General features: G+C 52.4%; 1 protein-coding gene across 2 annotated transcripts in view; it reads right to left on the minus strand.

Moving 5' to 3' along the window:
• The window catches only part of ADAM33 (ADAM metallopeptidase domain 33), an 80282-nt gene that overhangs the window by 35368 nt on the left and 23230 nt on the right, over positions 1-21684 (minus strand). For both annotated transcript variants that reach the window (XM_063309965.1, XM_063309964.1), the window contains exons 3-4: positions 9209-9285; positions 848-923 (exon numbers count right to left, since the gene is read on the minus strand). In XM_063309965.1, coding sequence (XP_063166035.1) covers positions 848-923; positions 9209-9285 — 153 coding nt within the window. The remainder of the gene's footprint in view (positions 1-847; positions 924-9208; positions 9286-21684) is intronic.

Raw genomic sequence — 21684 nt, forward strand, 5'->3', positions numbered from 1 at the left:
ATTAAGGGCTAACTAAACCATGCTAAGTGGGCATGGGAAAGACATTTTCTTTGTTGTCAAAAATCACTTTGAAGATTGCTCATTCATTGTTCCACATCAAACTGGGCAGAAGTAATGATTGGGGTGTCCTGGGTCCCTACTCTTCCCTATTTTTACAAATGGTTTGGATGAAGAGGAAAATAGACCACTTACTACATTTGCAGGTGATATAAAATTGGTGGGATAGTTGGTTGGTTTTCTATCCCACCTTTATTATTTTTATAAATACCATAGAAGGCAAAATAAAACAATCTTGATAGTGAGAGAAATGGGCTGAAGAGAACAGAACGAAATTTCACTGGTGCAAAGATATTTACTCAGGAAACAGAAATAGATCTAAGGGTGTGGGGCAAAAACACCAACAATGTGTGAGATTTCAAGGTCAAGAACATCAGTATGTCCCAACTTTTTCAAGCAAGAGTGCTGCCATCTCATTCAACTTGGAGGCCACTGTGCTAAAACCTCATGAGGTTTGGTGACCTTGCAAGATTTCAGGCTTCCTTAAAGTGTTGGGGTGATTAGTATTTAAGGGAGTTCCAATATCCCCTTAAAATCAGGTCATGGTGACCAGCAGCTGGAAAGCTTGTTGACCTCTGCGATGTAGAAAGGGGCCAAAGATCCAAATCGGAGAAGATTAAAAACTCATCTTCAGAAACAGGGAGGGAAAAGTCCAACAAAGGCTTTGTTCTTAAAATGGCATGTAGGGTTTTTATACGTTAAAAAATCCAGGACCATTGAAATGGCCTCTGCTGCACTTTATCTCAAACCTTAATCACCATCATCACAAAAGCTCCCACATTCTACTTACAGTGTGGTTGGGTGGGACAATCACTTGCTGCCCGTCCTTGTCGTAATGGATCTCTGTGTAATCTGGAGACAGCAACCTGCAGAGAACAAGGAAGGGATGTGAGAGAAAGCGGAATCAGGAAGAGACAGGAATGATCTTGGCTACCCTGGACTGGCAGGAACAAAGGAGTGGCGTTTAGAGGCATTAGGGAAGATTTTCTAGCCCTGCCTTTGGTCTCAGGGCTGACGTTCTCCAAGCTAACGCTGGAGATGCAGAGTCTCCAAACCACATCACCTCCACCCAGTCCAAGATAGCTGAAGGATGATGGATCGGGGAAGACTGGCCTGGGATGTGCAACAGTCAGATCAGCTAAAGAGGCATGCAGGTAGCAAAAGTCTGCAGAGCTGACGTGAACGTGGTTTCATTTGGTCTTCCTCTTCCGTTCTTGCTTGTCTTTCCCATGTCTTAGATTGTAAGTTTATTCCAGGAGAGATGTAGAGATGCAGCTGTTCTCTTTAACTCTGTGGAACAGCTATTATAGCACAGGCACAGAAACTTCAGTAGACATGTGCAAATGCGCACAAGCAATTCTATCAAGGGAAGCCACTGTTTTGCACATTTAACGACCCCAACTGGCGTTTGCAGCCACATCAAGCAAAACACAGACTAGGTGCAGTGGTCTGCGGGAATGACCTTGGGAGACAGGAGGAAGGGCCACAGACTAGACAACAGTCAGATAAGAGGCAGCTGAGTCCACAGAAGGAATGGGGGCATGGGAAGCATCTCAGAAGGTTTTCTGGAGAGTAAAAGTAAAGGAAGGGAGAAATGCTTTCAGACTTGCAAGATCCTGTTACTATAGCCTTACAATAGTACTCATGGTTTGTGCTTCTTGTGTGGACTACCTCAAAGAGCTGACATGAGGCCTCACAGACTCTTGATGGTATGGTCAAGACTGTGCAGCTTCCCTTTGGGTGCTTCACCCTGCTTCATTTTTGTCTAATGTTTTGTTCAATAAGAGATCGGGAAGCCTCAAAAGCCTGCACACTTCAATGGCCTCTTTGCTCTCTCTTCACCTCTGTCCGGCTTTCTGATCCATAAACTGTATCTCAGAAGAAATTAAGACACCTACAGAGGAGGAACTGGAAACCGAGAAATGCAAACGTGGATTTCTTATTACGTGCATAAATCCTAGATCTTGCACAGATGCGGCCAAAAGTATTGGTAGCCCTCCAATGTGGAGGGCTATTGGAGGGGCACCAATACTTTTGGTCACATCAGTATCTGCCCTCCAGGCTCTTCTCCACCCACCCACCCCCTGCCAGTTGGTGGAGGAGAAACGAACGAGCAAAGCGGAGGACACCCCCGTCTCCTCCTATCGCAGGAATGCAGGACGCCAGAACTGCCTCTCCAAAAACACAACACAACAAACTCACAGCCAACTTGGCCCGTGAAGACAGCAGAGGGCTGCCTTAAATGGAGTAGCATGACTGTAAGTTGTTATCACAAGACACGCACCAGAGCAATTTATGGACCAGAGAAGTCGACAAAAGATTCCTTTCTCAGCGGCGTTTCCAGGCTTGGAAAGAAGACATGCGCTCGGCATGAATCACGACCATTTGCCCCCCGCCCCCAAAAAACACTGCTAGGCTTAGGACTTGTCTCCTTCCCCAGCTCTCACGACCCTCTGCCTGGAGACACTCCGCCACAAGGATGAGTTCATAAAACAAAATCTTTCCCTGAGCACTCTGGGTTCTGGGCACTGCTGTACAAAACAAACCAGGATTCTGCGCCAAGCAAAGCCCAATTCCAGGACGTTTCTATTTCGGCCCGTTAAGCAATCTGGCAATCATCCTGGGCCTTGCAGCGGCCCAAGATCGCACACACACACACACACACCACTGTTCCACAGTACGTTTTGCTCCTTTGAGTAGACGGTGGTGGGTGAAAAAGCAACCTGATTCATGACAGCACAGATTTTCCACTCCCAGCAAGAGAAATTCTTGGCTCCTCTAGGAAGCCTCTGCTGTACCCCCTTCCTCGGTTCGTTTTTTGACCATGAGGCTGCAAGTCCCACATGTTCTTCCTGCTGGCTGTCCTCCGAAGAGGGCAGGAGGCTTTTCAGCACCTTCAAACCGACACCTCTATTCTGATCGGGGCTGCCAAGGGCTGTCGCCCGTTGTAGGCAGAAGGCTCTCAGCTACCAGAGTTGATGCCGTAAAACCATCATCAGCCTTGAAGGCATCACAGACACTTCGTGGACTTTGCTGCAAGAGACTGATAGGGCAACCCCCCAAAGGAAAACTTAGACACCACCATCGCTATCCAGCAGCCTTCCCTGACCTGGGAATCTCCAGAGGTGTTCTATTAGGGTTCCTATTATCCCCGGCTAGTGGGAGCCATCCTGGCTGGGGCTGTTGAGCGTGGCAGTCCAACATATCTGGAGAATAATTCCTGGGACGATGGGTCTCTTGAGGTTGACTGGTCTTGAAGACCCACTGTTGGTTCTGGGTTAGGGAAATTATGCTTCCCAGGAAGAGATGTGGAAGCACAAGTGAGAAGGGGTTGGGTCCCATCTCCCGCCATGAGCACCCCCAAGGCTGGACCTGCATGGGGGCTGTTATGATCTAATTGCTTAGGGCACCGCGTTGGGGAAGAGCCCTCGGCTGCAAAAGGCTCTGGATCCTGAGCACTGTGTTTCCAAAAATTCTTGGCATTCTGAAAAGGAACAGGCCCCACCGTTATCAAGGGGGTCTCTCTCCCCAGACAGCAGCAGCAGCCCCCCCACCCTCATGACCTCATGCTGAATCACCCTCGGGCCTTCCTCTCCCATCTGCCTGCCGTCTCTCAACAGCCTCGCTCACAGCTTGGCTGGGACAGGCATCCAGCTCAGCTCAGCCGCTGACAAATCGCTTCCTGATGTTGGACCGGACAATAAAAAGCAAAGAACAAGACAAGAACATTAATCAAAAGCCGAGAGAGAGAGAGAGAGACGGGTGAAGCTGGAGCTCTCCTCCTACCCTTATGGGTCAACCATGGTGGGAAAAAGTAGATTCTTCCAAGATGGGCTTGCGAGGTCAGCCTAGCAGGCAGCTGGAGGAGGGGAGAGAGACCCTAAAACATGGGAGTGTCGTGTAGAAAGAGAAGGGCACAAGGCCCCCTAACCCTCCACCTTCTGAGCATGGGTGCTGCCCTACCATCAGACAGGCTGAGGCCGTTGCCTGGGGTGCACATGGGGAGGAGAAGGGACACTCCTGGGTTCACTGTTCCAGGCCAAGGATGCACCACTTTTTGGAGCCAAGGGGCACCCTTGCTACATGCAGGTCCACACTCCCAGAAGGACTGGAGGGGGCCACGGCAGGAGCAAAACTGATTTCCTCCTGTTTGCTTTTCAATGTGAAATAGAGGAAGATTTTACAGATAGTCCTCGACTTACGACCGTTCGTTTAGCGACCCTTCGAAGTTACAATGCTGGGAAAAGTGACTAGCGATCTCATCTCACATTTACAGCTGTCACAGCACCCCTGCAGTCATGTGATCAAAATTCAGGCACTTGGCAACCAGCATGTATTTCCAATGATCGCAGCATCCCGGCATCACGTGATCGCCATTTGCAACCTTCCCAGCCGGCTTCTGACAAGCAAAGTCAATAGGGGAGGCCGGATTCGCTTAACTACCATGTGATTCACTTAACAGCCATGGCGATTCACTTAATGACTGTGGCAAAAAGTCATAAAATCAGGCATGACTCACTTAATGACTGCCTCACTTAGCAACAGAAGTTCCAGTCCCAGTTTTGGTTGTAAATAGAGGACTAACTGTATTTAGCTGGTGCCACTGATCTCTGAGGATCAGCTGGTTCTTTCACGCCACAAGAAACCAGAGAAGTGCCATGTTGCGAGGGGTGGCAGAGACAAGAACAAAAGCCATGCGTCGCTGTCTGCGGAGTGTTGCAACCTTTATCACTCTGCTGCACGAGCTGCACCCCCTAATCTCTTTGCCTATTCATCCAGGCTTCACATTCCACGGGCCTAGGAGTCTAGCAAGCACTGCTTTTTGAAAACCACTAAACAAGTCCTGACATAAATGACCTCTTCTTAGCTAGAACCAGGGAATTCTTTTTTGTCCTCCAAAACCTCAAACTGTCACCTAGTAACTCGCATTTTGTCTCACAGGTGTCCACACTGCTTGATCTTTCCTGGGTTCAAAAGCAAAGCACATTGGGCTTGGTTCATACTTGGATGGGAGGCCACCAAGAAATCCTTGTTGTAGACTAGACCGAGAATCCACCAAAAAAGAACAAAAACAGTCCCCAAAGAACCAATTCCCTACACCAGTGTTTCTGAACTGTGGCGACTTTAAGATGGGTGGACCTCAACTCCCAGAATTCCAGGAGCATTCTGGGATCATACATAATGGGAGGGGATGGGGAGAGGGAGGGGAGGGATATAACATGATGGGATGGGAGTTTTGGGATGGGATGGGATGGGATGGGAAGGGGAGCAGAGCAAGCGTCATCCTTGTTAGCGCGGCTGCAGCCTTGCCTTCCGAGAGCAGCCTGGTGTCCCACCCCCGGCCTCTTCTGCACCAGGCGGGCCCCAAGCAAGGTGACCGTTTTCAGCAGGGGCGCAGGCAACCCGAAGAAAGCCCCCCCCCACCAACCCCCCCCCGCCTGTCCACGCTTTCCCTCCGCTTCCCCTCCTCCCCATCCCGCCCCACCCTTCCCCGGCCTCAGTCTCTCCCAGCGTATAAAAGAAGAGAAATAACATTCCAGAAGCCCAGGAAGCTGTGGGCGTCGGAGACAAAGGGAAAAGCCTCCCACCTGGTGACCGGCCGGGCTGATTCTGGAGACCGACACGCACGCACGCACACACCCCTGGCTCCGAAACTGTTTCAGAGCAAAGCTCTCCACCCTGGTGCCCCCGAGACACCCTGGCGACAGCTCCCAGACTTTGACCTTTGCCTACCTCACAAGGATGTTGTGAAGCTTGGAGCTCCCTTCCCAGCCCAGTTCTTGGAAAAGAAGCCACAGTTAGAGGGGACAGGTAGGAGCTAACGAGGGGTAGGAGGATGGGAAGGAGAAGTCTTACGCTCTGCCTTTACTTGAGAGTAAGCCTCACTGGACTGGGTGGGGACCTGAGCAGAAAGTCTCTGGGACTCCAGTGCAGATGATGAGCCAGCTATGCAGAGAGTTATTGTTATTGATTGATTTTAACATTAAAAGATTCGCGCTGGCTGATGTTCGGACAACACACACAGCCTGGTTACCGGGCTCACCCTCTTTCTAGGTTCACACATGCACTGGCCCATAAACGCTCCTAGGAATATGGGGAGGGGGGTCCAGAGAAGCAACTAAGACGAAAGCTACAGGTAGTCCTCACTTAACGACCACAATTGGGACCGGAATTTCAGTCGCTGAGCAAAATGGCCATTAAGCGAATCCGACCCGATTCTATGACCTTTCCATTTCACACCAGATCCTTTTCGCTCTTGGACACCATGCTCTGGCTTCGCCCCATCCCAAGGGGGCGAGGTGGGGGAGGCACAACGGGTCAAGCCAGAGGTTTCCAAGGTTTGAAATTCAGCAGGCATGCCCCTTCTTTCAAAATAAATAAGAAATAAATGAAAAAGCCTGGCTAGAGTCTAGGAGGCGAGCTGGGTTGGTCTACGGTGGCAAAAACATCAAAGGGAATCTGGTGGTCTTCCGAGAACAAATTTTATTAACAGGCAGAAGCTTTGGAGAACCTGCCCACTCACCCTAGAGCAGAGTTTCTCAACCTTGGCAGCTTGAAGAGGTGTGGATTTCAACTCCCAGAATTCCCCAGCCAGAGGTGAAGTCCACACCTCTTCAAGCTGCCACGGCTGAGAAAAGATGGGAGGATAGGAATTCTAGCGGGATGAGTTGGACAAGGCGGCCCCAGATGCTTCCTGACTTTTTACCCCTAACGGTACACATCACAAATTAGACAACCACCGGCGAGAACTACCTGTCAAGATCCTACGAATAACAACAAGTATACTAACCGGGGTCTTGGTGTTTTTTGTTTCTTAATGGAAGGTGGCATGCTGCACAATGCACCCAGAAAAGGCTCCCTTTTGTGCTGTTGCAGGAGAAACCAGGGCTGGGAGATTTGATTGAAAATCCCGCCCCACCCCCCCAGCAACTGCATCAATCTCCACAGTTTTGTCTCGGCTGCAAGGCTGAGAGTTTGTCTCTAAGATCAAGCAAGAACCGAGACAGGAATTCAGCTGCCCCAAGTTTGCGTCCTGCACTTCCACGGGCAACCGGTTCCCTAATGAAGCTTGAAAGGAAGAAGCAAATTGCAGCAAAGGATGACTCATGCTGGAAAATCATCTGTCTAAACAGGGGTCCTTCCATCCTTTCTGCCTGGGGTTGGAAAATGAAGCTGAAACTCTGCGGTCTTCTCCCCACCCACCCATCATTTCCTTTCAATTCACCCAGCTCACCCCTGAATGTTTCATCTCCTTGCTGCAAATTCCCAAAAGTTGTAGAACTGGCCTTAGATATGACAGAGACATTCACATTCTCACTCACTCACTCTCTCTTCTGCCAGATCCAGCTTTCCCCAAGTCAAAACAGACACCTTTTAACAGTCAAGCATTTCTTTCAACCCAAAGTCCTTTCTTTAACACCCTGCGGGTTAAACCGCTGAGCTGTCGATCGGAAGGTCGGCGGTTCGAAACCGCGCGGCGGGGTGAGCTCCCGTTGTTAATCCCAGCTCCTGCTCACCTAGCAGTTCGAAAACATGCAAATGTGAGTAGATCAATAGGTACCGCTTCGGCGGGAAGGTAACGGCGTTCCGAGTCGTCATGCTGGCCACATGACCCGGAAGTGTCTATGACAACGCCGGCTCCAAGGCTTAGAAACGGAGATGAGCACCGCCCCCTAGAGTCGGATTCGACTGGACTTTACGTCAAGGGAAACCTTTACCTTTACCTTTTACAAGCCCTGGCGGTGGGGTGTTCCTGGGAGGGATGAGTGAAGAAGAACATCGGGAGCGTGTGCCAAGGGTATTATATTCCCAGCGGGGTCAGCCAAGGCGTGAAGGTCATCCCAGCTTCCCAGCTATAGCCCGCAAGGACCTATACTGGGCAGCAGCAACATAGGAAGATGGAGGCAGAGGACCACTTAGCGACAATGGCAAAGGGACCAAGTCATACAGCACGGGAGAAGGCAATGGTGAACCAGGCCTGTATTTTCACCAAGAAAACCACATGGATAGGATAGGAAAAGTATTGACGCTTTTGAACGTTGGTGTTGGAGAAAACCCTGGGCAACCAAGGAAACAAACCGATGGATCCTTGAACAAATCAGCCGAGTTCTCACTCAAGGCACAAAGGACCAGGCTCAAATTATCCTACTTCGGACACCTTATGTGAAGACCCAGCTCCATGGAGAAGGCTCTGATGCTGGGAAAGCTGGAAGGAAAGAGAAGAAGGGGGGTGGACTGAATTACAGTGGAGATTGGAAGACCTGAAGGACCAGGCTGGGGACAGATCATCATGGAGAAAACCTATCTATGTGGTTGCTAAGAGTTGACACTGACTTGATGGTAAATAATCAATCAATCAATCAATTTCTTCCAACGATGGTAAAGGAACTCGTGAGTTGGTTTTTCAACAGAGTTCAGAGGTGGATGGAAATGCTTTCCAAAAATTGTCACATTGTCTGAACTTCTGATGTTTTATTTCTGCAGAAGAATGGGCTTTCTGGGCCGCAACCGCAGACGCACCTGTGAATTAGATGGCATGAAGCAGGACAGGACAGCGATGAGGAAGATGGATTTTTGATAATGGAGGACAGAGTTGCCTAGTCTGGCTGAGGATCTGAACTCCAACCCATCCAGAGGAAACCAGGTGAGGGTACCTGATCCAGTCAACTGATGTCCCCCACAGGCACAATAATTCCAAAATGAGATCTAGATTCAAGTTCACCCAACAAAGGAAACATCCTCCATTAAAGAAAGACCTGATACCAGGATTGTTTTCAGCCACAAACACACTTCACAACTGTTAAGCACTGTCAAGTATTGATTTCAGCCTTGCAGGAATCCCAGCAATTAACAAGCTACCTAACTCCCAGCAAGTTTCTAGTCCCTAAGGTTGCAAAGACAGGCTTGCAATGAATATGCAGAAATATCTAAAATGCAAAGGAAGGAGAAGAAACGGTTTCCATGGTTCAGAAGACAGAGACTTGCTGCCCTGTACAGCTTTGCTGTGCAAACAACAATTCCTAATCTGCAGGGTATGCAACTATTTTTAATCAGCATGCTACTCACAACTGCAGCATGAAGCATTTTGGAGTGCAAATGTTAATTCCTTTGGAGAGGACAGTCAGACTGATCTTCACATGCACACACTTACTGATTTTTTTCCAGGACCAGCACAAATTCCTTGCCTTCCACAGTCAGGGCTACCTCTCCATGATCAGGTGATGGAGCCTGCATTTGAAAAAACAAGAGCAAAGAAGACAGATTAAAACCGGAAACACACACTCTGCTGCCTGCACACCTGAACCAGAAGAAAAAGGAGAAACTGGGGTGTGCATCACCAGTCTAGTAAGGCCCAGATGACCTCCTGAAGCGATTACCCAGGGTGAGTGAAGGCCCCTTGGATAGTTTTTTCCATTCCTGTCCAGTTCTATCATCTTGCGGTCTTTTATTTCCTATTTTTGTTTTTGACTGTATTATTATTTTTTGTTGTTTTTTACTAGTCCCACTTTAGGCATGAAAGCCAGCTTGGGCCAGTCCCCCTCTCTCAGCCCAACTCACCTCACCTCACAGGGTTGTTGTTGTGGGGGAAAGAGGAGGAGGAAAGAGTATTTAGTATGTTCGCCACCTTGAGTTACTTATGAAAATAATACAGGCAAGATAAAAATTAATTAAATAAATACATAAATTTACGGATTAAATATATACAGGTAGTCCTCACTTAACAACCACAATTGGGACTGGAATTTTGGTTGCTAAGTGAAGCGGTCATTAAGTGTATCTGACCCAATTTTACGACCTTTTTTGCAGTGGTCATTAAGTGAATCACGCAGTTCCCCATTGGTTTTGCTTGGCAGAAGCCAGCCAGGAAGTTCAAAAATAGTGATCACATGATCACGGGACACTGTGATGGTCATAAATGTGAACTGGTTGCCAAGTGCCCAAACCGTGATCACGTGACCGCAGGGATGCTGCGACGGTCATAAGTGTGAGGACCAGTCATAATTTGTTTTTTCCAGCACCATTGTAAGTCCGAACCATCACTAAATGAATGGTTGTTAAGTGAGGACTGCCTGTTTATGTACGTATGTGTGTGCGTGTGTGTATATACTGTGTGTGTGTGTGTGTGTGTGTGTGTGTGTGTGTCCTAACAGTCAGGAACCATGCTGAGACAAGGAATAGGTCTCTAGTGTTTATTACTGCTACATAAACAGAATCCTAACAAACTGAAGAAGCGTGGGAAAAACCCAGACAGATAAACCCCAAAGGTTAAGGCAGGTCTGATCTGTGTCGCTTTGAATGGCTGCTTAATTCCTCAGTACTACGTCTGCGTTTTCCACCCTGGATGGGGGCCCCCTCCTGCTCGCCATCAGTACTCATGAGAGTGTGTGTGTGTTTCACTGGCTGGGTCCACCCAGCCCCTTAACGAGACCAGTTAAAAACCCAGTGACAGCATCTGCACAGGCTAAAGTCTCACGACCCAACCAGGTCACACCATCCAGGCGAGGGAATGTGGGGTTTGCTGCCCGTTTATATGCAGTGGCATGCCCTGCCAGTTGCCCTGCCAGCAAACATCCAAGCTCAGAGCGCACGAAGAGCTCTAAAGGATATCACAGTAGGGGCAGTCTTCCTAAACAGCCAAGGCTGTCTGGCTGTCTGGTGAGATGATGCCCAAACTGGGGAACCACCTCAGAAGGCTCAAAACTGGAGCCCATCAAGCGGCCGTCTCCCTCGATGTTGCCGAGACGCTGCAATGCCCAAACCACCTTGCTTTCGGGTGCCACCTTTCCCTGTCTTCCTGGCAGATTCAGCTGCTCCACCAGGAAGGGGACTGATGGGGGGTACCACCCGGCAAACAAAGGAGGGGAAGCCGGTGGCCTTTTTTCGGAATGACAACTCCCACCACCCCTCAGCCTTGACCGTGCTTGCTAAGGATGCTGGGAACTGTAGGTCAAGAACATCTGGAAGACAGCATGGGGGAGCATCAAGCCGACTTCGGCTGAGCCCAGGAAAGCAAAGCAGGTCTGACTTGGCTAGCATTTGGATGAGACACCACCAGGAAATCTCATGGTTGGATGCCAAGCAATGCCAAGCAATGGGGCCCCACAAAAAACAGCAGCTGAGCTCAATTTGGCAAAGTCTCTACTTTAACACCCAGTGAGCCAGAAGTTGCCCACTCCTGGGCTAAGCGATGGTTTAAACAGAATTTACCAAATAAACAACAATGGGCTGGCAGGACAAAGGGACGCAGCAATGGGCACACTGTCCCACCCCTTGTAATATCCAGACCCATACCCCAAGCCCTAAACCACAGCTAACAAATCAGAGCAGCTGGACCACAGGAAACACTAAGGCAGAATAAAATTAGAAAAACTGCCCCAGGACTTCCCTTGTTCCGTGGATGCAGACCTGGGAAAAGTACAGATGAGGCCCTTCTGCACCAGTGACCCAACTTTCAGAGACAGACACAATTATGACAAGGGGAGATTTCACCTACCGTGACATCAGCTGGAAATCTAACTCTGCCAAGAATCAGAGGCCTAACAAATTCTTCTTCTCTTTGGCTGAAAACTTTATTTGTCCAAAAGTGGAAGAAAGAACAGGCTTAAGTGTGGGGAATCTGCCACCCTGGGCCTAATCCTTGCCAACAGGGAGGACTTGGATGAAGCAGTGAAGGTGTCTGGAAGCAAAGCCGTGTTCGTCTCTGGTAGCCAAAAATCAGGAGGACTGACTAACACAGTTTAATAAGAGGCAGAAGCTTTCTAACGCACCGCATGAGTTTTTTGTGATGAAATGAGCTGCTTACACTTTTTTAGTAAAACTTGAGAGTCTGTAAAGGTGCCACCGGATTCCTCCTGTTATTTGGAACCTGGGGAGAAAGGGTCCGTGTTATCCTTGAGTTCATGAGTTCAAGGGAAAAGGAAGAGACAAGAGTCAGACTTATCAACTCAATTTCAGGGGGGAAAAAGTCTGGAAAAGCAGATTTTCATGAACCTGGACAGAAAGAAGTTCAGGTCCAGGGGCTTGAAATGGTGATGGAGAAGTGCCTGGGGAGAATGGGACATTCTGAGAAATGATGCCAAAGTGCAATCAAAAACTATTCCTACTAAAAGCAAGCATGAAAGACATCTAAAGAGACCAGTGTGGATACCCACAGAGCTTTCTCAAATGCTGAAGAGGAAAAGGGACCTGTCTAAGGAATGAAAGAAGGAAAGAATGAATGAGCAAAGAGGGAGATGTAGGTGTCTGGCGCATGCTAAACCTTCATGCTAAAGCTCAGAATATGCTGAGGCTTGCAAGAAATGCAACATAAAAAGGGGTCTTGGTGGAAAATAAATATTAACATTCATCAATGAATGGCTGTGCATGGATGATATGACCTAGCCTGGCAATGAAACGTCTGCAAACAGATAGCCAAGCTCAGAGAGCACCGGGGACTCCACAGGTCAACCCTGAGCTACGGAGATTCTCTTCCATTGGGGCACAGGTCCATCAGGAGGACAAAGTGACAAATTGGCAAGGGATGATGTTGAGAAGGCTGAGAAGAACACCTCAATTCCTATTTTGCGTCTCCACCCAGAAGAGAAACGGAGCCCAGGTTGGTCCTCACTATGGGATGGTCCAGGGATGGACCAAGAGAGGGCAAAGGAAAGTTTAACCTTTAAATTTAAACCAATCCAAGGTTCCAGGGATTATGGATGGATGGATTTCATCCCAGAGCAGGGAAGGAATGGTGGACAGGATGGCAGACCCATTCTCAACATCTTTGAGGACTCCCCCCGAAGACCAATGTTGGGACAGCAAATTTGTCCTCCTCTTCAAAAGGGGACGAAGGATGGAAGTTATGAACCCGACAGCTCGACATCCATGCTGGGCAAGGATCATGGGAGGGTTATGAAACAGCTATTTGTGAGCACTTGGATAGGAATGTAACAGCTAATCAGAGCCAGCAGGGGTTTGTCGCAAACAAGTCATGCCGGACGAAACCTATCTCCTTTTTTGATAGAATTCCTGCCTGAGGGAATGCCACATTAACGTACCTTGACCTCAGCAAAGCACTCAACACAATCTCCCTTGATAGTCTTGTTTAAAAAATGGTAAACTATGGGCTGAAATAGAATACTGCGGTTCGATGTCAAAGGAAGTGGTACGTGTAGCCTGCAACGGAGGCGTCATTGCTCTGAAAAGGGAGTGAACTTATTCTCTGCCATCCTACAGGGAAGGAGCAGAATCAAGGGCCTAAAACTACAAGGAACTAAATTTGGGTAAGGAATTAGGAGGAACGTCCTGATATTAGGAATGGCCAACCCACGGAACAGGCTGCCTCACGAAGCAGCATCTTCCCCTTCACCAGACGTCGCCAAAGAGAAGCTGGATAGCCACCCATCCAGATGCTTCGGAAGACCTTGCGCTGCCCAAGGGGTTGGACTAGATGACCTCCACGGTCCCTTCCAACCCTTACATTCTGGGTTGTTTGCCTAACGGCTGCCACTGGCCGGGACTGTACACTAGAACTTACAGGGTGCATTAGAAGCAACCACGCTACATCTCTGCGTGAATGTGTCTGTGCTAACTAACACGATGCAGTTATTATGGGAAGGTCGTGAATAAAGGAAACTCAGCATTAATTTTTATACGTAGACCTTTTATACACGCCCTTGCAGAAAGCTGAGAAACAGCCAACAATGGCTCAACAGGAACGATTCCGAACAGCTTTTGGCTTTCACCCACCCTGGAGGCGCACTGCGACCAACAAGGAGAACTGATATAGGATAAAGATCAGGTGGACACAATAGGCCCAGGAGAGCACCAGAAAGGAACTAGGCCGCACCTCAGAGGCAGAGTACACCATGGAGAATAAATACTAACAGTCACCAGTGAGTAACAAGGGTGGAGATCAGTGTGTAGAAAACCAATCACCTACAGGATCTCTAAAAAAGGAAATATAAAAATTGGGGAGGGGGCTTGGGACAGCTCTGGGGAAGCGTGTGGGTCTTGGGTTGGAGTTTGGAGAAAGGGCCTCAGTTCTGACTCCCCTAGGGATCCAGATAGTGCCTCTGGTTGTCAGGAAGCTCCGCTCGGAGAAACAAACATCAATTCACGGTCACAGGGTTCCTGGTTCGGGGAAGGCTGTGAGGCTTTCAACCAACCAGCATCCTCCATTTTATCGTCACCGCATCTTGGTCTGTTCGTCCGGAGGACAGATGTGCTACGCAGCCCCAAATACTATCTCCTGGGTTCTCTGGGAGAGCTATCCCAAGCTGATGGCTTTAGCACTTTGAAGGGAACCCAAGATCTTCTCCTACGAAAACGCCACCCCATCCCAAACACTTCCCAAGAAGTTGCTGTTGCTGTTTTCAGGGAGAAGAAGAAGAAATGGGCTCTTTGGGGGGTGGAGTTTAAATGGAGTGGTTTCAGGTAAGTTCCCTTCACCCGACATTCTCATCTCACCTGGTGAGGATATTGCCCTGGGGCTGGATCCAGTTCTCCATCCCAGATTAGTAACCCAGTAAGGGGAGAGAGCTAATCCTGGCTTTGATTGGAAAAATCATCTGACCTGTTTCTGGATCTGCACCTAGCCTCCAAGAAGGACCTTGCCATTCAAGAGGAGGCTTGCATTAAGACAGGGAGCACACACACCTTCACACACACAAACACACAAAGTGGGACTTCCACTACCTAACACCGCACGCTAGGCTTGGTTCGTGTGAACTTTTAGGATTTCTTCTCTGCGGGGCATAGCATGTGATGCAGATCCAGCCCGTTGGGACAGCGGTTTGATCAAGGTACTGTATTGCATTCACCCAGAAAATGGATTAATTCAAGACGCACATTTAGTGTGCCCTGAGAACCCGGTGTCATGAGTGCCGTTGAGCTAAAGTCATCAGCGCAATGGCACTCATGACAATGACAAGGAAATAGGTGAAGGGGTACAAGTTAAGTAGCCATCAACCCACAACGACTAACGGCTAACAAACAATAGCTAAACGGATCACGGAGCCACCCAAGCCATCAGCGGCAATACAACGGGGATCGCCCAGCTGAAAGCAATCAGCAGAAGAATGAAAACCTGAGGATGGGCGATCCTGGAAACCCTCAACCAATGGCAGGGCAACGCATGGGACAAAGGGGGGTGACGTGACCGAGAGCGAGGGGGCGCTGACCGGCGCGGGGTATTTAAACCCCGCACCGGCGCGCTCCTGTCACTCTCAGCTTTTTTCTACCAACGTTGTACCTACCCTGAAATAAACCAGAGCCTGCTTTGCAAACCAGTGTCTGAACGTTATTCAGAGGTAGGCAGCGCATGACATAAAGCTGAGAGTCATAAACTCAGCCTCGCCGAGCCCCACCGGACGACAACGAGCCGCGGGAGGAGTAGACGGCGAGAAGACCAGCAAGATGAGGCCGGAACGACGCGGGCAAGGAGGGCGAGCCGCGCGGCAAGAGACAGAGGAGGACCGACCGAGGCCAGAGGCACCGCGGACTCCCGGAGCCATGGACGCCCACCCCACCCGACCCGAGCCTCAGCTCCAACCCCAAGGGGAGATGGCGACGGAGGCAACCCGACCGCGGGAGGGAGCAGCACGACTTCCGAAACCAGCGGAGGACCCCGCGCCCCACATCGCACCCCAGCAACGGGCGTGGAGCGACAGCCCCACGATGCTCGACACGGAGGAGGACGACGGAGACACCCATCAGACGGAGGAGGAAGCGGACCCGCGGCGGAGGGACGATGAACCCCACCGGCAACCCACCCCCGAGGACGCGCCAACGGAACCGGCCCCAGCGGCGGCGCGGGCTGTGGACGAGGAGGCACGAGCTGAACTCGCGGCCATGCGGGCTCAGCTGACGGAACTCCGGACCATGCTCCAGGCGCTCATGCCCCCCGCGCCACCCAACGACGTCCCCGCACAAGCCCACACCCCGAGCGAAGCACCGAACACACACGGGCCAGCGGAGAGCCAGCAGACGGCACAGGCGGCCGACACCACACCCCGGGAAGCGAGAGGCGGGGCCGCACAAAACGCCCGGGCCCCAAAGGACTTCCCCATCTTCTTCGATGGGACCCCCTCAAAACTCTCGTTTTTCGTGACCAACGCTAGGGAGTTCATGGGGAGGCACGGACACTCCTATGACTCCGAGGCCGACAAGATCGCCGCCGTGGCGATCAAACTCCAAGACAGGGCGGCGGACTGGTACGTCCAACTGTACGAGTCCAGCTCCCCCGCCCTCGCCACCTTCCCTGCTTTCATCAAAGAGATGAAAACCTACTTCGAAGACCCCCTAGCTAAAGTACGGGCGAAAAGCGCACTCCAGAGACTTAAACAGGGCACACGCACGGTCCCTGACTACGCCCTGGAGTTCAAAGCCCTCGCGGGAAAGGTCTGCGACTGGTCTGAGACCACCCTGCTGGAAATCTTCAAAAGGGGGCTCAACCGCGACGTTCTCCAATGGGCCCTCTACCGCGACGACCCAGAAACGTTACACGGGTGGATCCACCTCGCGGGAAAAGCCGAACACGCGCACCGCACCTTCCTGATGACAACCACGGAAGACACAAACTATGTCGGGAAAAAGGTACCCGCACCACACGGGGGGATGGCCGGCCCCATATACCCAAAAAAGAAGTTCAACCGGGAGCCCTGCGGGAGGTGTGGCAAATTAGGGCACAAGACGGCGGATTGCTTCGCCAACCGACCGCCGACCAGCGCGCCCAAGCCCGCCCCGAAAATTAGCCCCAAACCACCCAACCCGGGGCCGCCCCCTCACCGCCGAATGACCGTGGCCACAGCGACACCGGAAGAGGGCTGGGACACTTACTGGGGGGAAGAGGACAATACCGACCCCGACCAGCCGGCGGGAAATGCTCCCCGCTTGCTCTGAGACGCGTGGCGAGGCAGGCGGTGGGACAGCAACGCGGACCACCTCAACGAAACGACAAAAGCTCCGTAATATTGGCAGCAATTCAACTCTCTGCCGGCAACGGAGCCACCACGGCCGCGGCACTAGTGGACTCGGGGTGCTCAAAAAACCTCATCCACCCCGACCTAGTCGCCAAACTCGACCTCCGCTGCTTCCCCCTCCCCACGCCGCTGGCATTCCACCAGCTGGACGGCTCTACAGCGGGAGGGAAACCAGCCACGCTACAAACCGAGCCGGTCACCCTGCAAATGGGCACTCACACCGAGCGCACGTCGTTCGTAGTCACGCCCATCGGACGGCCCATTGCAGTCCTGGGGATGCCATGGCTCGCGAAAAACAACCCGCGGATCAACTGGGCGACCCGCACCTTCACATTCGGCGACGGCGAGTATCGAGCACCAGTACCAGCTGGCGAAAGCAACCCCACGGTAGGACGAGCGGAGGCGACCACACAAGACAACGCCGCTACCACAGCAGACCTACCGGAACAATACGCCGACTTCTCCGAGGTCTTCGGAGAGGCAGAGGCAGACCAACTACCCCCCCACCGCAAGACGGATTGCCGGATCGACCTACTGCCCGACGTCCCCCTACCTAGACCAAAGATCTATTCGATGACCCCGAAGGAGATGGCAACCCTCCGGGAGTTCATCGATAAAAACCTAGACAGGGGATTCATAGAGCCAGCATGCTCACCGGTCGGAGCCCCCGTCTTATTCCGGGAGAAGAAAGACGGGACCCTACGGCTCTGTACCGACTACCGGGGCCTAAACGCGGCTTCCCTGTCCAACAAATACCCCTTACCCCTGGTGAAGGACATGCTCGCCCACCTGTCCACGGGCAAAGTCTTTTCCAAATTGGACCTGCGCGAGGCGTACTATCGCATCCGAATCAGGGAGGGGGACGAATGGAAGACGGCGTTTAACTGCCCCCTAGGCGCGTTCCAGTACAAGGTACTGCCCTTCGGACTCGCGGGGGCCCCTGGGGTGTTCATGCAGCTCATCAATGAGGTACTGCATGAACATCTGTTTAAAGGGGTCCTGGTCTACATCGACGACGTCCTCATTTACACAAAAACATACGAGGAACACGTAACCTTAGTCAGGCAAGTCCTCGACAAGCTCAGAAGGGCGCAGCTCTATGCAAAGCCCACAAAGTGCGAGTTTCACAAAGAGCGCCTAGACTATTTGGGGTATCGAATCTCCGGGGACGGCATCGAAATGGACCCCGCAAAAGTCGAAGCGGTGCTAAACTGGGAGCGGCCCCGCAACAGACGGCAACTACAGAGCTTCCTGGGATTCGCGAATTTCTACAGGTCCTTCGCCCGGGGGTTCGCTGAGATAGCCCTCCCCTTAACGGACCTCCTCAAAACCAAAGGGGTGGGGGACACCCGACGCGCCAAGAACCCAGGCACAGTGCTGAATTGGACTCCCGCGTGCCAGACCGCATTCGACAAGCTGAAAGCGCTGTTCACGACGGAGCCAATCCTCGCGCACCCGGACCCAGAACGGCCGTTCGTGGTCCAAGCCGACGCCTCAGACTTCTCCCTGGGAGCCATCCTGCTACAAAAAGACTCCACGGGGCTCCTGAAACCATGCGCCTACCTGTCAAGGAAGTTCTCCGAGACAGAGAGGCGATGGCACGTCTGGGAGAAAGAAGCCTTCGCGGTGAAATCGGCACTAGAGACATGGCGTCACCTACTCGAGGGAGCCACCCAACCATTCGAGGTCTGGACGGACCACCGGAACCTCGAGGCCCTACGAACGCCTAGACGCCTTAGCCCAAAACAGGTCCGATGGGCCCAATTCTTCAGCCGCTTTGATTTCCAGCTGAAGTTCATGCCGGGAAAGAAGAACTTTCTGGCCGACGCCCTCTCCCGGCTGCCCCAAGACGAAGAGCCCGCCCCAGACACCATTGGGACGGTCCTATCCGCCTCGCAACTGGGGATGGCCGTGACCACCCGAAGCGGCGCACGGAGGCAGCTCGACGCTACGGCGCAGCCGACGGCGGGACAACCGGCGACGGAAAGAAGGCAACCGCAACTACCAGGGGGAATGCGCACGGACCTCGCCGCCGCCCTCAAAACCGACCCCTGGTTCCTGGCAAACCCCGACAAGGTAACAATGGCGCAAGACCTGGCATGGGGGGAAGGCAGACTCTACGTCCCGGACTCGCAACGCCAGGCGATCTTGCATAGGTCACACGACGCCAAGCAAGCGGGACACTTTGGGTTCCTCAAGACCCTACACCTAACGCGGCGCCAATTCTGGTGGCCCGCGCTCAGGCGAGACGTAAAAACCTACGTGGCGTCCTGCCCAACGTGCGCTAGGGCCAAACGGGCACCAGGCAAACCCGCGGGGCTACTGCAACGGGTGGCAGAACCCTCCCGCCCATGGGAGGAAATCTCTATGGATTTTATAGTGGACCTCCCACCCAGCCAGAAGAAAACGGCCATTTGGGTGGTGAAGGACTACTTCTCAAAGCAGGCCCACTTCATCCCCTGCACGTCGGTCCCATCCTCGCAACAACTAGCCAAACTCTTCCTCATCCACGTGTACAGGCTACACGGATGTCCCGCACGTGTGGTGACCGACAGGGGCACACAGTTCACCTCCAAATTCTGGCGGGCCTTCCTGAAGCTGACGGGGACCCAACAGGCCCTGTCTACGGCTTGGCATCCGCAGACGGACGGAGCCACTGAGGTTCTTAATGCCACCTTAGAGCAATTTATACGATCATATACGAACTACCACCAAGACGACTGGGCTGAACTGCTCCCGTTCGCCGAAGTCGCATACAATAACGCCGTCCACACGAGCACGGGGAAAACCCCGTTCGAAGTAGTCTCGGGGCGCGACTTCGTCCCCATCCCGGAGCTACCTCAACCCCCGGAACCCCAGGTGGACGCCAGCGACTGGGGACGGAAGATCGCGGAAGCATGGCCAGTAATCACGGCGGCGCTAAAGGAGGCACAGGCTGCTTACAAAGAGCAGGCCGACAAGCACCGGCGCCTACAACCGACGTTCCAGGCGGGGGATATGGCCTATCTCTCCACCAAGTTCCTAAAGTCAACCCAACCCTCGAAAAAACTGGGGCCTAAGTACATCGGGCCGTTCCGAGTCACGCAAATAGTGAACCCGGTAGCAATACGCCTGGACCTGCCACACAACCTCCGGAGGCTCCACCCGGTGTTCCACACCAGCCTCCTAAAACCGGCAACCACCTCCCGATGGCACCCAAGCACGCCACAGCCCGCACCGCTTATGATCGACGGGCAACACCACTTCGAGATAAGGGACATCCTCGACTCCCGCAAACAACGAGGAACCCTACACTACCTGGTCAGGTGGAAACACTTCCCCCACCCTGAATGGGTGGCGGCGCATAACGTTAACGCGCCTGACCTGACCAGAGCATTTCACCGGGCATACCCCGACAAACCGCAACCAAGGTCAGCAAAACCAAACCCCCCCCCGCAGGCCTCCCCCCGCCTCCCGTGCCCCAAGGGAAAGGGCCCCCCCCAAGCCCGCGACTTGGGTGGACCTTCCCCCCCCCGGGACTCACTCCCCCCGCCCCGGGCCCACGGGGTGGTGACAAACGATCGCCAGCACCCTCCCCCCGCCCCCCGGCCGCGGGGGAGTGGCAAGCAAGTCAACAGGGCAACCTGGGGGCAACGCCCAAGAGACACAACAAAGGCGACGCACTCTAAATAAGAAAAGAAGGGCCCTACCTGGAGCTGAGAAGCACCCGACCAGCCACGCCTCTCGCCTCGCCGAACTGAGCCAAACAAACAGGGTGTGGCTGGAGCATGCGCACGCCAGGTCAGAACCCGAGCATGCGCACCATGGACACACCCTGGGAAGGCACGTGGTAGAGGGAGGAGCAAAGGGAGGGGCGACAACTACTCCGGCGGGAACTTTAAAAAAAAAAAAAAAAAAATGTGGCATTTTGACAGCTCCATGGGGAAAACCCAGAAACCCGGGGGAGAACACTATTCGGAAAGGGGGCAGTATGTCATGAGTGCCGTTGAGCTAAAGTCATCAGCGCAATGGCACTCATGACAATGACAAGGAAATAGGTGAAGGGGTACAAGTTAAGTAGCCATCAACCCACAACGACTAACGGCTAACAAACAATAGCTAAACGGATCACGGAGCCACCCAAGCCATCAGCGGCAATACAACGGGGATCGCCCAGCTGAAAGCAATCAGCAGAAGAATGAAAACCTGAGGATGGGCGATCCTGGAAACCCTCAACCAATGGCAGGGCAACGCATGGGACAAAGGGGGGTGACGTGACCGAGAGCGAGGGGGCGCTGACCGGCGCGGGGTATTTAAACCCCGCACCGGCGCGCTCCTGTCACTCTCAGCTTTTTTCTACCAACGTTGTACCTACCCTGAAATAAACCAGAGCCTGCTTTGCAAACCAGTGTCTGAACGTTATTCAGAGGTAGGCAGCGCATGACACCCGGCCACCCAGGGACTGAGCCTGGTGGGAACACTCGTGGAAAACAAGCGCGCATTGCAAAACTTCCCAGAAATGCCATGCTCTGCAAAGATGAGGTCATTCCTGCCACCCTGGTCCTGACCTCCTTGGTCTCCCTTCTAGTCTTGGCCATTAGCCTAGTTCAGTGTTTGTCAACCTTGGCAACTTGAAGATGTGTGGACTTCAACTCCCAGAATTCCCCAGCCAGCAAAGCTGGGGGTT

The sequence above is a fragment of the Candoia aspera genome, chromosome 8 (genome assembly GCF_035149785.1).
Source record: "Candoia aspera isolate rCanAsp1 chromosome 8, rCanAsp1.hap2, whole genome shotgun sequence".
Classification (NCBI taxonomy): Eukaryota; Metazoa; Chordata; class Lepidosauria; order Squamata; family Boidae; genus Candoia; species Candoia aspera.